The sequence below is a fragment of the Chenopodium quinoa genome, unplaced genomic scaffold (assembly GCF_001683475.1).
Source record: "Chenopodium quinoa cultivar QQ74 unplaced genomic scaffold, ASM168347v1, whole genome shotgun sequence".
Taxonomy (NCBI): Eukaryota; Viridiplantae; Streptophyta; class Magnoliopsida; order Caryophyllales; family Amaranthaceae; genus Chenopodium; species Chenopodium quinoa.
Window position 1 is genome coordinate 4,237,709 of NW_018743937.1, and position 17,719 is coordinate 4,255,427.

The 17,719-nt window shown below is 34.4% G+C and overlaps 1 protein-coding gene across 1 annotated transcript; it reads left to right on the forward strand.

Moving 5' to 3' along the window:
- The first annotated feature begins 79 nt into the window (after positions 1-79).
- Positions 80-12,521, forward strand: LOC110688750 (amino acid permease 6-like). Its single transcript, XM_021865507.1, has 7 exons — positions 80-326; positions 938-1,171; positions 3,077-3,170; positions 3,840-4,054; positions 4,896-5,038; positions 11,465-11,692; positions 11,813-12,521. Exons 1-7 carry the CDS (start codon positions 212-214, stop codon positions 12,239-12,241), a joined length of 1,458 nt encoding a protein of 485 aa, XP_021721199.1. The 5' UTR covers positions 80-211; the 3' UTR covers positions 12,242-12,521.
- The last annotated feature ends 5,198 nt before the right edge of the window (positions 12,522-17,719 follow it).

Genomic DNA, 17,719 nt, shown 5'->3' on the forward strand with positions numbered 1-17,719 from the left:
TTTTGAAATAGACAGGATAATTTTTATTTTATTTTTTTATAGCTCAAACAAAGTATTATAAATAATAGTTCTTAATAGTTCTTGGTTCCAACTCATGTCTCATATCTAAGCACCAGACTATCAACAAAAGAATATAAAGTCTGAGTTTCCCCGCTGGGGTTTAGTTATTAAAAATCAATAACCACCCTGACTCAATCAGGAAGAGAAAACCATGGTTACTCACAACAACAACAACAACAATTTGTACATAGAGCAAGGCGGCCATGCCGGAAATGTTCATGATTTCGATAAGAACCTTGATGATGATGGCCGCGCCAAACGAACCGGTAAGCCACCACAACTTCCTCCTCCTCCCCCAATTTTACTCTTCTAGATTTATAATTAAAACGGTTGCACCACTTATCGGTGTCAGTCGTGTCATCCTCTCACAACCCCCCAAAAAACAGAGGTTTTCCGTTACACCGTTAGTTTTGTAAAATGAAAATACTACTTATTTTTTCTTTTTAACGGCTAAGAGTGATTTTTCTACTTGAATTGTTGTTCACCATTACTAGTGTAACGATTGTGTTATTTTCTCTTTGGATAAAGTAAAAGTATAATTTGTTTTTTACTCACATTTTTCGAAGAACTGAAGGTCAATTAAAAATCCAGATTATGAAATTAGGCTGATCAAAGTCATTTAAAATTTGATTTATTAAAAGTGAATGTCAATAACTCATTACAATAATTGATTTTGAGACTAAAGGAATACAATCTCTTTTAAAGGTAGGATTTTGTGAGTTCTCTAAAAAAAAAAAAAAAGAGGTACTTGTACAGTTGTACTAAATAATTATGATTTTCTGTATCACATTAGATTTACCACGGTAATCTAAGTAATTTTTCTAATTGTTTTCATTTACCACCGTTGTTATTAACCAAATTGGTTAAAAAAATGAAGGGACGATGATATCGGCGAGCGCGCACATAATAACGGCGGTGATAGGGTCAGGGGTGTTGTCGCTGGCGTGGGCAATAGCACAGCTAGGATGGGCGATTGGACCGGCGGTACTGATATCATTTTCATTTATTACATACATGACCTCGACGATGCTTGCCGACGCCTACCGTTCACCGGACCCTGTTACCGGCAAGAGAAACTATACTTACATGGAAGTTGTCCGAGCAAATTTAGGTAAATAAGTTACCTCTTCTTATGTTATTACGCATTATAATTACAATTAGAATTATCCCCTTTTTCCTGAAATTTAGGTGGAGCGGAAAATGAGTGGGCCATTTGGTCCTAAATTTTATGGTTGTAGATTGTTTGATTAACATGCATGGATTAGTGAGATGATGGTTTATTACTGTGGAGGATCAATGGTGTAATTTTGGTATATTAATGTTTACTTAAATTATTATGAAGTACTTTTCCTCCAAAAAAAAAAAAAATTATAGAATACTCGTATTTCGTACTTTTTTACGTCTTTTAATGTTTTTATTTTATTATTTATACGGTAATTGTTCAATAATAAAAAGTCAAAACACAAAGAATAGTTGTTCAATAGTATAAAGTCAAAATACGAAGAATTATAACTCCATAGATGAGGATTTGTGATTGATATATCCAAGTCTCCCTTAATTTTATCAATTAATGAGAGCGGAAACTTATGTCTAACATAATTATCTGGCATTGTAATTTGCATTCCGTAAAACTTGTGTAATAAAAAGTCAAAACAATATGTGTGATAAATTAGTTCGTGCTAGATAAGTACAGTAGTAAGCTGCTGCTACTCCAACTTTGATAATTGTTGGATATGATGCCGGTAAATTTGAGCACATTCTTATCATGAAATTTGTGGATGTGTTTTTCTTTCTGTAACCGTTGCATATAATTGCATTAAAATCACCATATTTATTCTTATCTGCAACTGTAGTCCAGCGTTATTCATTGGGGATGTTAAATACCGCCATCCAAAATCATCAAAACCGCCGACATTTAGTGTGAATGGACAATCATGTCCTTAGTACTTCACTACTATCTTCCCTCTTGCCATCAATCACTAACACGATAACACCTTGACACCACCACCCTAATTGACGACTAACACCACCACCACCCCCACCACACTGACCGACGACGATCACCACCGCACTAGCAACCCACCACCTTCCCTCCTTTTTTTTTATTTTTAAATTTCAGATTTTCTGGCAATCCTGGTAACCAAAGCCCAAAATCAATTACCGTGTATGGTAAACGGAGCCCAAAATCGGTTACCGTGCATGGTAACCGGAGCCCAAAACCAATTACCATGGTAACCGGTTTTGGGCTCCGGTTACCATAGAATCGATTAAGGTGCACGGTAACCGGAGCACAAAACCGGTTACCACGCACGGTAACCGGTTTTGGGCTCCGGTTACCACACACGGTAACCGGTTTTGGGCTCCGGTTACCACGCACGGTAACCGGTTTTGGGCTCCGGTTACCACGGTTGCCTAAAATAAATAAAAAAACCACCACCTTCACGCCGACCAGGGAAGGTGGTGGGTTGTCATAGAGGGGGGTGTGGTGGGTCGTTGGTCAAAAGGGGTTGTGATCGCCGGTTGGAAGGGATTGTGGGTTGCCGGAAGGATGAAGGGATGGTGAAGTTGTAAGGGTATGATTGACCATTCACACCAAATGTTGGCGGTGGTGATCATTTTTGTTGGCGGTGTTTAGCAATCCACTATTCGTTACCAACTATACGTCTAAAAATAGTTATACGTACGACATAATTGATTATAAATGTATCTAAGTGCCGTTAATTCCATTGTTGGACCTAAAAACTCAATGACACAAGAGCGTTAATTTCATATGTCCATTTCATATAGCATCCATTGAAGATCGATTATTACAATGTCATTACAAGACATGCATAATATTTTACATGTCTGTTTCGAGTAGGATTGCAGATTATTTTCATTTTGACTTTTGACAATGTAAATTGATTTTTGAGGAAGGGAATTGAATTGAATAAAAACCTGAGAAAATATAACATTGGGATTTTCACATAATAAATTTGACGGTTTGTTGTACGTTACTTATGTTATATATTTTCAGGTGGCAGGAAAGTCCAACTATGTGGCCTAGCTCAATACGTGAATTTGGTAGGCGTCTCAATTGGATATACCATTACTGCCTCAATAAGCATGGTGTAAGTCAAAGATTCCACTTTAGTATCCAAGTTTATGATCAATGTTGTTTAAGTAACTTGCAATTATCAAATTTTGGCTTGTAGTCCTCATGCCTTAGTAGTAGTTGAGTATGAACTAGATTTTATTGTTTCCTTTTCTTGCCAAACAATGTCTTAATTAAAATAACTCCCTATATGCCATCTAACAATAATGGTGTTTAAGCTAAGGTGTGTAAATGATTTCCGTTTTTAAATCCAAAACAATACTGCTTCCGTTTCCTAGTAAAGTTTCATTCTTCAGTTCCACACGTATTTATTTTGGTATTGAGAGAGCCACAAGGGCAAGTGATGAGAATTGATCTCAAAATCACCTTCAATCGAGAGGGGAGCTCTAACCACTTGAGTTATCCCTTACTCTCTGTTTCATATGTATTTAGTTGTTAGCTGATAAAGTAATATGATCATGAAACTTGAGTGATTAAAATGATGTATATATTTTTTTTAAAATAGAGTCTACAAATGATGAATTTTGTTCAATTAAAAGGGAATAAAAAAAAATACACATTAAATATGAAAGACTTTTATTTGTTTCTTTAAGGTGTAATTTCAAATCAAAATAAATTTTGTACACAGTATTATTCATTTACTAGTACAATAATAATAATTATGAATGTTGGAATATTGGAACAGAGCGGTGAAAAGGTCAAACTGTTTCCACAAGTACGGGCACCATGTGAAGTGTAGCACATCAAACACTCCGTTTATGATAATATTTGGGTGTATCCAAATACTGCTGAGCCAAATCCCCAACTTTCACGAGCTTTCTTGGCTTTCTATGGTGGCAGCTATTATGTCTTTTGCCTACTCTTCTATTGGCCTCGCTCTTTCCATTGCCAAAGTTGCTGGTACGTTCATCTATATTCCTTGGACCACCTTTCCATATCATCTTCTCTCTTTCTATATTCTCTACATCTATTTTATCATTTTATCATGTGCATCCAAATATTCCACTATTATTATTCTTATTATTATTATTACTATTATTATTATTTTTATTATATAAGACCCCGTTTACTTCACCTTATTTTTGTTGAAGTGAAATTATTTTTACTGAAACAAAAGTATATTTGCTGAACTAAAATTATTTTTACTGAACTTAAATTAATTTTACTAAGCTGGAATTATTTTTTCTGTATTGAAATTATTTTTACTAATTTTTTATTATAATTCTTCTTTAATAAAATTTAATTTACTGAATTGAACTTATTTTACTGAACTGATATTAATTTTACTGAACTGAACTGAACTGAACTTATTTTTGCTAAACTGAAATTATTTTTAGTTAATATTATTTTGTAAAGGTGAAGTGAACAAGGCTTAACTTTGATATATTGAATTACTTTCTCCATTTTAATAATATTGCAATAATGATATTTTTACACTTTTCATCATTTTTGTTTGATCATATAATATGATTTATACGTTAAACAAAATATAGTTATATGGGATTTTATTAGATTCGTCTCATAAAATACCTTCATAATATCAACTTTTTATAATTTTTACTCTTATACAATTTAGATATTTAACATATAAAATGTGTTTTGTAATGCGTAATTTCATCTTTATTGCAATACTAATAATTGAAACTGGAACGGAAGAAGTATTGTTTAAGATTTGTGTGTTGCTATTGTTGTTTTTAATTGTAATATAATTGTAACGGTTGTTTAAAATATTGTTGTGAAGGCGGAGGATTAGGGAGGACATCATTAACGGGAGTAACGGTAGGAGTGGACGTGACGGCCGCAGATAAAGTGTGGAGGTGTTTTCAAGCTATTGGAAATATTGCCTTTGCCTATGCTTATTCTAATGTCCTCATCGAAATTCAGGCAAGTTTTATCCTCCAACCTTTCTCTTTTGATAATACAAAGTTTGGCTGCTTATTCTTTTCCAATATGACTAGGAAGAAATTGTATGTGCAAAGCATCTATTACATAATTAGGTATGCTATATGTCAAAATATGGTATCTATAATTAAATTTAATGAAAACTAGCTCAATAGTTTACGACTTTACGTGTTCCCGCGTACACTATTAAAGTATTAATCAAGCTTACTTGGTGGTGACGGTAAGATAGTATGACTAGTCCATTCTCTTACCTAAACTAATGCAATTACTTGGTCCATATCGACTGACATGATTTTATCTGTAACATAGGAGTTTATCTAGGAAATTTATCTTGCACATATATTTATACAAAGTATATATAAAAAAAAATACTTAGGTACCAACTAATTATTTAAGGACACAAATCCAAAGTAGTTGATATATCGGTAAAATAATTTGGACTGTTATACTTAAATTAGGGTCCATAAAAATAAGAATAATAATTTCTGGGGTCATAAGATGCATGGAGGGAGAAGGTTGATTATTGAGATGGTGTGCCAAATGGTTGCATGTGACGCACCTAACTAGGGATGTGTACTCGAATTAACTCCGATCCTCTTCTTCACCGTTAGGCTTGTGACACGACTTTTGTTTTCGCTTGTTTTCATGTTTTCTCATGTTTTTTCGTTTTATCACATAATCACTCTTCCTAGTTCCTACGCTCATTCCAAATATTTACATTAGTTTGCATTTTACACAAAACCAAATTAAGGATTTCCCTCCTGACCGAGCAAAACAAAATACTTGTGAACATAAGCTTGCGTTGAAGAAAATTACATTCAAGTGAATAAAAAAAATAGTCTAGTAGTGATAATATACGTCATTCATTCTCTTGAGTTTAGATATGTAGGGTCTGTTCTCATTGACTGAACTCAGCTGAACTGAAATGAAATGAAATGAATATTTTATAAGAAAAGAAAATTAGGAGCTGAACAAAACTGAAATGAAATGAAAATAAACGTATGAGAACAGACACGTAGTCTATATTTTATGCACTAGATTTTTACATATTAAAACTTGTATGAAATGAATTGATTTTATAAAATAAATACTATGAGTACTTATTTAATACATACTTAGTCACTAAAATGTTTGGATTTATTTTGGTTGTTGAACTCGATCATCCTTTTATTTGTCCAAACTTAACTTATTAGAAATAATTAATATGGAACTAATCTAAACAATCAAAAATTGTTTTCCTAGAATAATTGACATAATGTGATTATGTCAATAAAACAAAACAGATGCGTCTTCTTTCGTTCATGTCAACAAATAGTCTGTTTTCTCCGTCATCATTCGCGGAATTCATGTCGTCAAAACACCGTGTCTTTTAAATAATTTGAGGCTACGAAGATTTGATTTTGGTTCGTCAGAGTGATTAATCATTATCGACTACTAGTCAAAGTTTAATTTGGATTATTATACAATTGTAGATTGATATTTTTAATTAGACCACTTTTAAATTCTAATTCAGTCACTTGCTCCAATCTTATTGGATGTTAAAATTTTCAATTATTTAGAAAATTAGATAGCCAACTATTGTGTGACCAAAGTGTATTCTGTCTACTCCCTCCGTTTTTAAATACTTGCTCCACTTTTTTTTTCGGCCGTTTTTAAATTCTTGCTCTATTTTCTTTTTTGAAAAGTTTTTACAAAATTTAATTTATTTCTCATTTTTAGTGGACCCAACATAATTCTCTCTCTGCTCCTATTCTTCCACTACTTTTACTTTTTTATAATTTTTTATTTTCTCAAGTATCCACTACCTCTATATTTTATTACTTTCTCCAATTTCTCCTAAAACTCCGCGCATGAAGAAATGGAGCAAGTATTTAAAAACGGAGAGAGTGATACTCATCATATACTAGAAATTATTTTACTACTTTATCAAATTATTAGGACTTACTCTTTTTTTTTTCAAAAAAAATAAGTATAGCAAGATATTTTTATGTGACTTTAACATGTTTTTTTTCGGGAGAAAAAAAAATGACCTTTAGGTGTATATATATAAAATTTACTATCTCTATTTATGAATTTAAATTGATAGAGAAAGTTAGAAATGCATGTAATAATAAACAGAGAGATAAAGAGAAATAACGGATTTAAAAAAAAAAAACCAAAAGAGACACATATACTGTTATACATAAGTGAATAAGGAGTATGAAACAAAGGTAGTAAGACTAGTAACTAGTAAGGTGTATAAGAATTATAAGTGAATACTACGTAAGAAGAATTACTCCGTAAAAGGAATTGGAAATCGAGTGCATAGTATGACTATGTGACTGGTTTTGCAAAAATAGATAAGCCACGTGCTGATTGACGCCATTAAATTCAGTAACATTGACCATTGTTTTTCAACTGTCTTATCTTTAATTTTACTTTTCCGCTGTATATTGATGATTTGATTCATTTCTCAATTTTTATAGCAGTTAGACTCCTCTTTAACTAATTTCCGCCGACATTCCGTAATTTATGACTAATAAAATTTTAACTCTTTCTTCAGTGCTTTTTATTTGCATCTCTACTCAAATTATAATAGTCCATCCGTCTTTTACAAGTGTCCCACTTTTATACTTAAAAAATAATGGCTAGTTTCATTTAAGTGTCCCATTACTAATATATCACGCCATTACTTCAATTATCACTTAATACACCCATCATATATAATTTATAGATGAAGGGTATATCAAAGAAAAATAATATAGATGACATTTGATTTTACGTTTAAGTATCACCCCTTTATATTTTAACCGACTAATCTAGCTGATAATTCACATTAATGTATCTTTCTCTTATCAAGTAATTTGTAATTTGCCGTTTATGTTTGCATGATCATGCTAGTCTTTATCTTGGTTTTAACCCAAAAAAAACTTGTGAATTGTGACATAAATTTAAGTTTTTTTTGTTTTTTTTTTTTCCAAAAATAACACTTTTTTCCTTGGATTTGAAAGAATTCTTTTGTCGATGCCGCACTATTTTATTTTAAAAATTGCTTTACCATGGATCATACGTTAATGTTGGACCAGAGAATGTCGATCTTGAGGCCATAAAAATATGCTTTTCTTTTCGACTTTTTTCAGAAAGAATTCATGAAAATTTAATAGACAAAAAAACTCTCTTCTCATTGTAGAATTTTGGTCCCCAATTGATATCCCCGAAAATCTAGTTTAGTCCATATGCTTTGTCACATCAAAAAGGCATGGGGGTATGGAATATGGATACCTCCAAAAGCTAGTGGGTTGAACATGACCTTTTGGCACAACTTTAATGGTTAATCTTTTCATGTAAGTTGTAGATATTATTTATTTAAGATAGTTAATTTGTTTAGTCTACTTAAACTTCTTACTTACTTTTGTTTGAATTAGACTAGCTAAGTAAGATAAGTAGAAGTCAAACTACATAATTATATTTATATTCAGCTTATATTAGTTTATTATTGTCTATTAGAAACTAATGCTATTAAGTATATGATGTCTTTTCATTTGTATTAAAAAAACATATATGTTTGAATTATTGTTAAAGGCTACACAAAAAAAAATGGTATTCCAATTACATTTCAACGTGAGGTGATGGTTCGATTTGAGTCGGGATAATCGGGTATAGTAGGGATTGAAATGAGTTCATTTTGTCGAGTAAGTTGGTTTTGATCAATTAGTATGTTAATTTGATTTGGTTATATCAATGGTATGAATTGTATGAAGTGAAAGTTTAGACCACACAAAAGAAAAAAGTTTTATACCAAGCCAACCAAACCAGAATGATTTGGGACTACACAAAAACTAGATCTTATTATATTGACATGAAACGTTAAAACCATACATATCATGTGGAGAGAACTAACATACCTTTAGAGAGAATAGATGAATACATGATGACCACGCTAGCATGATGTTAACTTTATTAAATAAATTAAGCCAAATTTGTACTCCGTAGCATATATAAGAGAAAACGAATTTGATGTCTCGTAGCTAAGTCATGGTACCCGTGATATTATTCACAGATTTAACATTTCAATCCCATTCGTGTACGCCCTTTGTCCCTATTTAATTTACTCCCTCCGTTACATATTACTTGCAATAAAGGGGTATTATTTGTAAGACATAAAATATTCCTTTGTTACGAGTAATATGTAACGGAGGGAGTACATATATATCACGTCACATAAGTTTATGATTGCAGAACATAGTAGAGTATTAACTAATTTTAATAAATGTGATAGAGTAGTGGAAAAAGAGTTTTAATATAGAAACTTTTAAGCCCTTCTAATATTAGAAACAAACAAATTAAATCGAATGAATGGAAAAAAAAAAAATTAAAAACAAATATAGATGAACTAAATTGGGACAGAGTATATGTTGCGGACAATACCACATGGGACAACGTAATTAATGAGAAGCGGAGAACCGACCCTATAATTAAGAGTGACAAAGCCATCTTTGTTAGGTATGGGCAAAATGATAGGGACCAAAGCTAGGCCCACAAGAATTGAACCAAAGGGTCATTTGTAGGGGTGTCAATTCGGTTAAACAGTTTGGATTTGGGTTGAGTTTATTAGTTTTGGGTTATAACGGGTCGGTTTATAACGGATTAAAATAATAAGCGGGTCGGTTTGGGTCGATTTTGAAAATTATCGGGTCAGTTCAGTTTGGTTTTTTTAATTGCAGTTTCTATTCGGATCGGGTCCTTATCGGGTCGGGTTCTAGTCGGTTCGGGTCATAATCAATTTGGGTTGAACTGGGTCGGTTTGAAAACGGGTTTAGCCCATTTAATGTGGGTTTCGGTTAAAAACAGTTCGGGTCTTAATCAGGACGGGTCGTAATTGGTTCGGGTCATAATCAGTTTGGGTTTAACTGGGTCGGTTCGAAAATGGGTTTCGGTTCAAAATAGATCGGGTGAAATCGGGTCCAACCATTATTGTTTCGGTTATAATCGGTTTAGATTGAACTTGGTTGGTTTGAAAACGAGTTTACCCAATTTGAAACGGGTTTCTAATCAAAATCATATCGGGTTAAAATTGAGTCGGATGATTATCGAGTCGAATTAGTCAGATAATGGGTAGGAACGAGTCATGTTATAATCAAGTGAAGTCATAAATAAGTTGGGTTTATCGAGTAGTGGGTTGAAACAGATTATATCGTAAACATATTGGGTAACAGGTTGTAAATGACTCAGTCATAACGGGTTACGGGTTTTAAACGGTTTGGTCATAACGGGCTACGGGTCGTAAACGGTTTGGTCACAACGGGTTACGAATTATAACCGGTTCGGTCACAACGGGTTACGGGTTGGAACGATTTAGGTTTATCGGATTTTTATCGGGTTATAACGGTTTTCGGTTTAAAACGGGTCGGGTTACTATCGGGTTTAAACGTAATCGGTTTGGGTTGCTTTCAGTTTCGGGTTGTAACGGTTTGGCTTGATAACGGGTCGGGTTAGTAACGGTTTGCACAAATTCTGTTTAGTTCAGTTTCGGTTTGGAAAAAATTGGGTCGGGTCAGTTTTCGATTTCCAAAAAACGGGTTTTAAACAGTTCAGTTCCTTTTCGGATCGGTTCGAAACAGTTGGGTTTAACTGTTCGGGTCAGAAAGACAGCTCTAGTCATTTGGTTTGAGAAGGAAAGCGCTTGTCCTGTTTGAGGGCATTTTTCTTTCTAGCTCTTTACGTCTGAAGTATCTTAACCTATCATTTTCATATCCAAGGAAAATTCGAAGATATTGTACAAATGTTTGTTTTATGCTTATATATTTGTCAAATTCAACGATTTCTATTGCTCTAAAAGATCTCAACCATGTAGAAATCTTTTACTCCCAACCACCGGAACCAACAGTCAAGTTTATGACTCGTGTAATTTGATCTAGTTCTGTGATATTGAAATCCGGATTGAGAGAGGGTGTAAAATAGTCTATAAGTTTGTGGTCCTTGAATTGGTATGACACTCATGTGCACATACAAATAGAAATTATCATAGGAAAAAAAAAAAAAAAAACATGAATAATTAATCCATGAACCAAAGGAAATTGGTAGCGAATGAAGTTTAAAGATGGGAATTATCAGTTTAATGACAGCCTCAATAAGAATATAGCAACTATGATGAAATTATTAATATGAAACAGTTTACTTATAATGCATATTAATATAATGAATTCTGATTATATGGAAGCTTAGTTGAGCTAACTGTGCGTTCTGCCAAACTCCCTTTGTTTTGAGTTATAACCTTATGCTTGATAAAATGAAATGCTTGCATAGTACAAAATGCACGTTTACATCTTACCCCAACAATGCAAGTTTTGTAGTTTCTTAATCAGACTCCTATTTATTGTATCTGCAATGAACTCACCAAGAGGTTCTTCAATCTGATCGATGTTACAGGACACACTGAAGTCATCCCCTCCGGAAAACAAAGTAATGAAGAAGGCATCTTTGGTTGGAGTATCCACCACCAGCCTTTTCTATATCCTTTGTGGTTGTTTTGGTTATGCTGCATTCGGTAGCAAAGCCCCTGGAAATTTCCTCACCGGATTTGGATTTTACGAGCCTTTTTGGCTCATTGATTTTGCCAACGTGTGCATTGCTGTTCATCTAGTTGGTGCTTACCAGGTGCAATTTTTTCATCCTTCTCTATTAATAGCCTCATCAATGACAAAATTTATCGCGTACTAATAAGTTTCTAACATAATATGAGCAACATGACTTAGAAGCTGATTTTATTGTGTGTAGGTTTTCACCCAGCCTGTCTTTAGCTTTGTTGAGACCTGGTCAAAGAAGCATTGGCCGGAAAACAAATTCATAACTAGGGATCACCCAATTGAAATCCCATTTGGCAACGGAATCTACTACTTCAACTGGTTTAGGCTTGTTTGGAGAACGTCGTATGTGATAGTAACAGCAATACTAGCTATGTTATTCCCATTCTTCAACGATTTCCTTGGGTTACTTGGAGCATTATCGTTTTGGCCACTGACCGTGTTCTTCCCTGTTGAGATGCACATCTCACAAGCCAAGGTTCCTAAGTACTCGACAAAGTGGATAGCTCTTAAAACGCTTAGCCTTGTGTGCCTGATAGTGTCGTTGATAGCTGCAGCTGGTTCGTTACAGGGACTTATTGGATCTGTTAAGAAATACAAGCCTTTCGAAGCACAAGAATAAGTCTATACAATCTTTTGGTACAATCTGTTATGAAAAAAACAGTAGCAAAAAATGTAAAACAATATTCCAATCATGGTTGAACTTAAATCTTTCATATAGATGAGAGCATTTTAGGTTGTGCCCCAAAAGAAGGTGGCTTAGTAATAGACAGGTTGTAAGCCTCCCAGCATGCGTGCCTTTGTTATGTAATTAGTGGCGCAATGCAGGTGATTGGAAAGTGAAGATGAACTGGTGTTTATTTCTCAATTCTCTTAATTATTGAAGTTATGCTAAGCATATCGTATCTGCTAAAGGTCCAATATAACCAAAAAGTTATGCTGATGGTTGAAGCCTGTGAATATGTTTATACTCTATTAGATCAATACCAAAATTACGGACTGTAAACAATTAAAGAATAAAACAGCAAATTCTCATTTCTGATGGGAGCTCTTCTTGATGAATATACAAACCAGACAAGTGTAAGACACTTCTGAATGCAGAATTGAAAGTGGATTATTGCTTCATATGTTCAGTAATAATATTGGAAAGTTACAAATTAAATTAGCACAACCTAATTACTCGGAACATTCTTTCTGAGTAAACTGATTTCTTCGTACTACTATAATTAGGGACAGATAAGGAACAAAGTCGTAGTAAGTCGCCAAGACATATTTAAAGAAACTTGTAAACCTCTAATGGATCATCATATGAAATTGACTAATTTAGGCAACCACAATTAAAGGTCCATTATTCTATGTCAATAGGGACAAATCTTGTTTGGGCCTAGTCCATGTCTAAAGCCGAATATAGATTTAATGACACAACTACCCCTCTATAATCTAACCCATCATCCTTAATCAAACATTAATAATCAATTTAAAGTACAAATTTATCCCTAATTTGTCCAACAAAATACAACTTTGGCACCAAAGTACAACTATAGCAGCCAATGATTAAGGTTGTGTAACAATTTCTAATGTCTCATTCTCTCACTATTTTAATTTCTCACTACTTTATCTCTCTAAAAAGTGCATCACGGACTTGAGCATCGGAGACTCGGAGGGGCGTTCTCGGGTCAACTTCCCAGGGCGGCTTACCTTCTCTTTCTTGCAGGTGTAGCTCTCGAACATCCATGCTAGGCGAAGCTCAAGTACATTTGGACATTAGACATTTAGACATTGGACATACCTGAAATACCCTTACGCATAGAGGAGAATTTTGTTCCAAAAGCAACTTCTAATTAAGGCAACCACAATTGAGTAATTAAAGTTAGTTACACCCTTTAACAATCTAGGAAATTAAATTGTTGATTTAATGTGGTCTTGAACAATCTAAAATTTGGAGATAAAGGTATGAAATTAGGCTATGAAGCTTATTCCACCCATATTAGCCCCTACTCATTCTTTCTATGACATAATTATTTGCAACTTAAAGAGACATGCATACAAAGATTCAATTTGCTCCTCCAAACTGACTATTGCTAAGTCGTTTGGTATTAATACTCAAACAAATCACTAATTATCGTGATCACTTTATTAACAATCAAAATTACCAAGTATGTACCTGTAGGGAATATTTCAAGCATTATCCCTAACTTGAACCTCACTGTGATCATACACTTAAGCATGGTGGCGTCCAAAGGGAAGGAAGCTAGAGCAAAAGAGTCGCCAACAAATTTTAGGAACTTGTAAACCGTTCACAGGGTGAAGGCTACACCCCTTAACGATGCAGGAGATCGTCAACTCCAATAGATCTGGAACCATGACTGGTAATACGGGGATGAAGGTACAAATCCAACCTAAAAGAGATTGAACCTTCCCTAATAATAGGCCTCTACTTTATTCTGATCGTATTCATGTGCGCTTTCTGACTAACATGCAATCATTAGGTTTACCCTAAACCTGTTTATCTATGTTAGTTGAATATTATTGCACAAACAAATCTATTATTGGCGATCACTTAAATTATAATCAAATTAACCCTAAACAAGATTATTAATTATCTTATTAAGCGTGATTACAAGTACAAATTTCCTTTAAACATGCATAAAAGGTGTGATCAAGCAATAACAATAAATATCAAGCAACATAATAATCATCACCATAAATTATAACAATTAAAATAATCATAATCATGTTAAAGCATAATAATAGCAAGATCCTAGGCATGATACTAACGAGATTAATAACAAACCCTAGCATGTCACTAATCAATAAAAATCAAAGCTTTAGCCCTAACATGATACTAACAAGAATATTAGGAAGAAAATAGGAAGCATTGCAGGAATCATAATAAGCATATTTGATATTATAATTTTACCCTAAACATGATACTAGGAAATTCAAAATGCCTTAACATGACACTATGAATCATAATAACAATCTAAACATGATTTCTAGGAATCATAATATCAATAAAATCAATTAAAGCACTTACTTGGATGCCTCGTACCTCTTTCTAATAACAAAATACACACATTAGTAACTTCAAGAAAAATAATAAACAAACAATTAAATTAAATAATTGAAATAGAGATTTGGGACCAAACCCTCAGAAATTAAACCTTTCACGTCTAGGGCGAAGGCAACTTCGAATTGGGCTAGGTGTTTCTAGATCTTGTGAATGCGGAATTTTGTATGAAAAAAGCTATTTTAGAAAAGAGAGAGAGAGAGAGAATTAGAGAAAATTTATTGTTATTGATAGTTGTTGATGAGAAGAATTGATGAGATCTGATGATTGAAAACGGAGATTTAGAGGCTCTTTATAGAGAAAATCAGCCGGATGGATAGAAAAACGAATCGGAGTTTTGAAGAGAATAAAACGAATTAGCGCTAGACGCTAATCCTGTCATCAGGAGCTAGAAAACAATTTCCACGCATTTTCTTAATTTTGATAAAATTTAGCCGTACCGGAGGGGAAAATCGTATTTTCCTTAAAAACACTTCTTTTATTCTGATTAAAACTCTTAAAAGTCAACTAAAGTTAATTTATCAATGCTAATTAAATTAGGAATGAAAAGAACCTTCTAGAAGAATCTAGAAGACTATAATCAATTCTAATTGTATTAGGAATGATAAATCAATATTAGGCCCTCCTCTAGATCATTTGGCCGCATATAAATATCAAACCGGGCAGTTTAGTAATTTGGCCATAACTTCCTCATTATTCATCGGAATTGGGCTTATAATATATCGTTGGAAAGCTCTTTTCGAAACCAACCCAACTACGCTATTATTGGACCCTTTCCATGGACCAAACCAAACAGGATTGGATGTTTTCTTAAAATAGGTTTTCAAAAACAGAGAGAAAGAAAAGAAATAAAAACTATCCGCAACACTAGACCTTCCACACTTTCATCTCATTCGATTATGATACGACGTGAAAGGTACTCATCACTGGGTTTGGTTTTGGGGAGACACAAATGGGCGTCTACAGGAGCCCCCACTTTGACTGAGTTTGGAGAAACACAAGTTTCGAAAACAAAAGTCAAAGTATCGATAGGAACAGAGACTGATTCAGAACATTATGTGATCCTAAATCACTCTTGTAACGCCGATACCTGCAAACTAGCGTTAGTTAAATAGATAAAAGAGTTAAAAAAACGTGTATCTTGCACCGTCGAGCACACGTCTCTAGAGGTAACCGATTTGTTGCTGTATTTGCTGTTGTGACAACTTTCCACAAGCTAAGGAATGCCATCCTGTTGTTTGTTTTGATGATCTTCTGCAAGCTAGAGAATACCGCCTGAATACTGCTACGCCTGTAACTGTCCCAATTCATACTTCTACAAGCTAGAGAACCCCAACGAAGATTGCTTCGCCTGAAATGACCTTCTAGCGCTTTCTGACATCTTCCGCAAGCCAGGGAACACGATCGAAGATAACTTCGCCTGAAATCACCTCCAATTGTTTGTGAGAACTCTCCACAAGCTAGGGAATGCTGTCGATCATTTCTGCTACATCTCGAGCCTTTTTCTTGAATCATAGTGACAACCTTCCCAATTATAGAAAAAGTCATCGAAGACCGCCTCATCACGAACCGCTCTTCTCGCATCTTGGTGACAACCTCCACAACCTTAAAGAATGCCTTCGAAGACCTCCCATCTCGTGCTATCTTCTCAAATTCGGGTGACAACCTCCACAATCTTAGCGAATGTCGTCGAAGACCGCCCATCTAGTGCTATCTTCTCAAATCTGGGGTGACAACCTCCACAATCTTAGCAAATGCTGTCGAAATAACTTTACTTGAAGTCATACTCAGTTGTTTGCGATAATATTCCGAAGAAAACTACCGAAGAACAACACTTGTTGATCCTTAAGGCTGCTTGATTTTTTGCCTTAGCCGGTGCGTCGGCGCTTCTGCTGCTTGTAAACTAGTTTGTCGGTGTTTTTGCAATAAGCCAATGTTTAGGCGCTTTAGGCTAAGTGAGACGATCTTTCATCAGGTCGATCACTTATTTGCGATTATAATCAAGTCGACTACTCACTCATATCAAATTTCTTATAGAGGCTAACTAGCGTACCAAGGAACCCGAAATTGATGTATGAGGTTCGCATAATCTAATATGGGGGCCACACATTGTATTGCCACACTAGCGCTCGCTGGAACTATCTGGCGCCGCGCTTTTCTTCTGTTTCCAGGCGACAGATGTTGTCGTCTGGCGCTGAAGTCGGATTTTCTCTATTTTGCCCTTGCTGCTGCTGTTCATTGCTCGGTTTTGCTTCGAACTTTGAACTTGGTCGTTTCCTTTCAACCAAATCCACTCAAATCTTTTGTAAAATAAAGCTCTTCATCTCTAATTTACTGATCTATGTAATTTTGCTCAAACTCCTCTCATCTTGGAAGAATCTCATGCGGTCATATTCGCGGTTTTTTTTTTGAAAAAAAGATCGGGGAATTTTCTTGCTTGCTGGGATGTACCTGCATTTATATCTTTGATTATAGGACTCTGCTAATATCTTTAATTATCTTAAGGTTGACCTAAGGTTTAGTGTTGCTTGACTCATTAACTTGACATGACTCAAGGTTTAAACTTGACTCGTTGTGATTGACTTGAGGTTGACTTGACTCGAAGTGTTTGACACATTTGTTAGATTCAAATCAAGGTGATATGACACGACATAAATCAATGTGTACATGACTCGTGTGTGCATCGTAATGTGATCGTGCGACTCGAAAATGCAAAAGAGCAAAAATTTTATATTCCCGTCATTTTTGTGGAGGGTACCGACTTTCTCCCGAAAAAGAAAGACGCGAAAAAGAATCGAAGTGTTTGAGAAGGTGCATGTTGAATGAGCTTAGTCAAATGTTTTGAAATGGATTAATTCATCTAGGTTATCTCAATTGTTGACTCCATGATGAAAGTATTTGGGTAACTTAGTCACGGAGGCTAAGCACTTCATACTTTGTAATGCAATAATGATGATTATGATTGATGAGTGATGTTTATATGACAAGGCATGATTCAACATTGTGTTAAGTTTTCATGAGAAAGGGTTC

Excerpts from the sequence above, each read along its gene's own strand:
- LOC110688750 (XM_021865507.1), top strand. The coding sequence starts at position 212 with ATGGTTACTCACAACAACAACAACAACAATTTGTACATAGAGCAAGGC. Across the intron at positions 327-937 it reads TGGCCGCGCCAAACGAACCG|GGACGATGATATCGGCGAGC; the intron begins GTAAGCCACCAC and ends AAAAAAATGAAG. Across the intron at positions 11,693-11,812 it reads ATCTAGTTGGTGCTTACCAG|GTTTTCACCCAGCCTGTCTT; the intron begins GTGCAATTTTTT and ends TATTGTGTGTAG.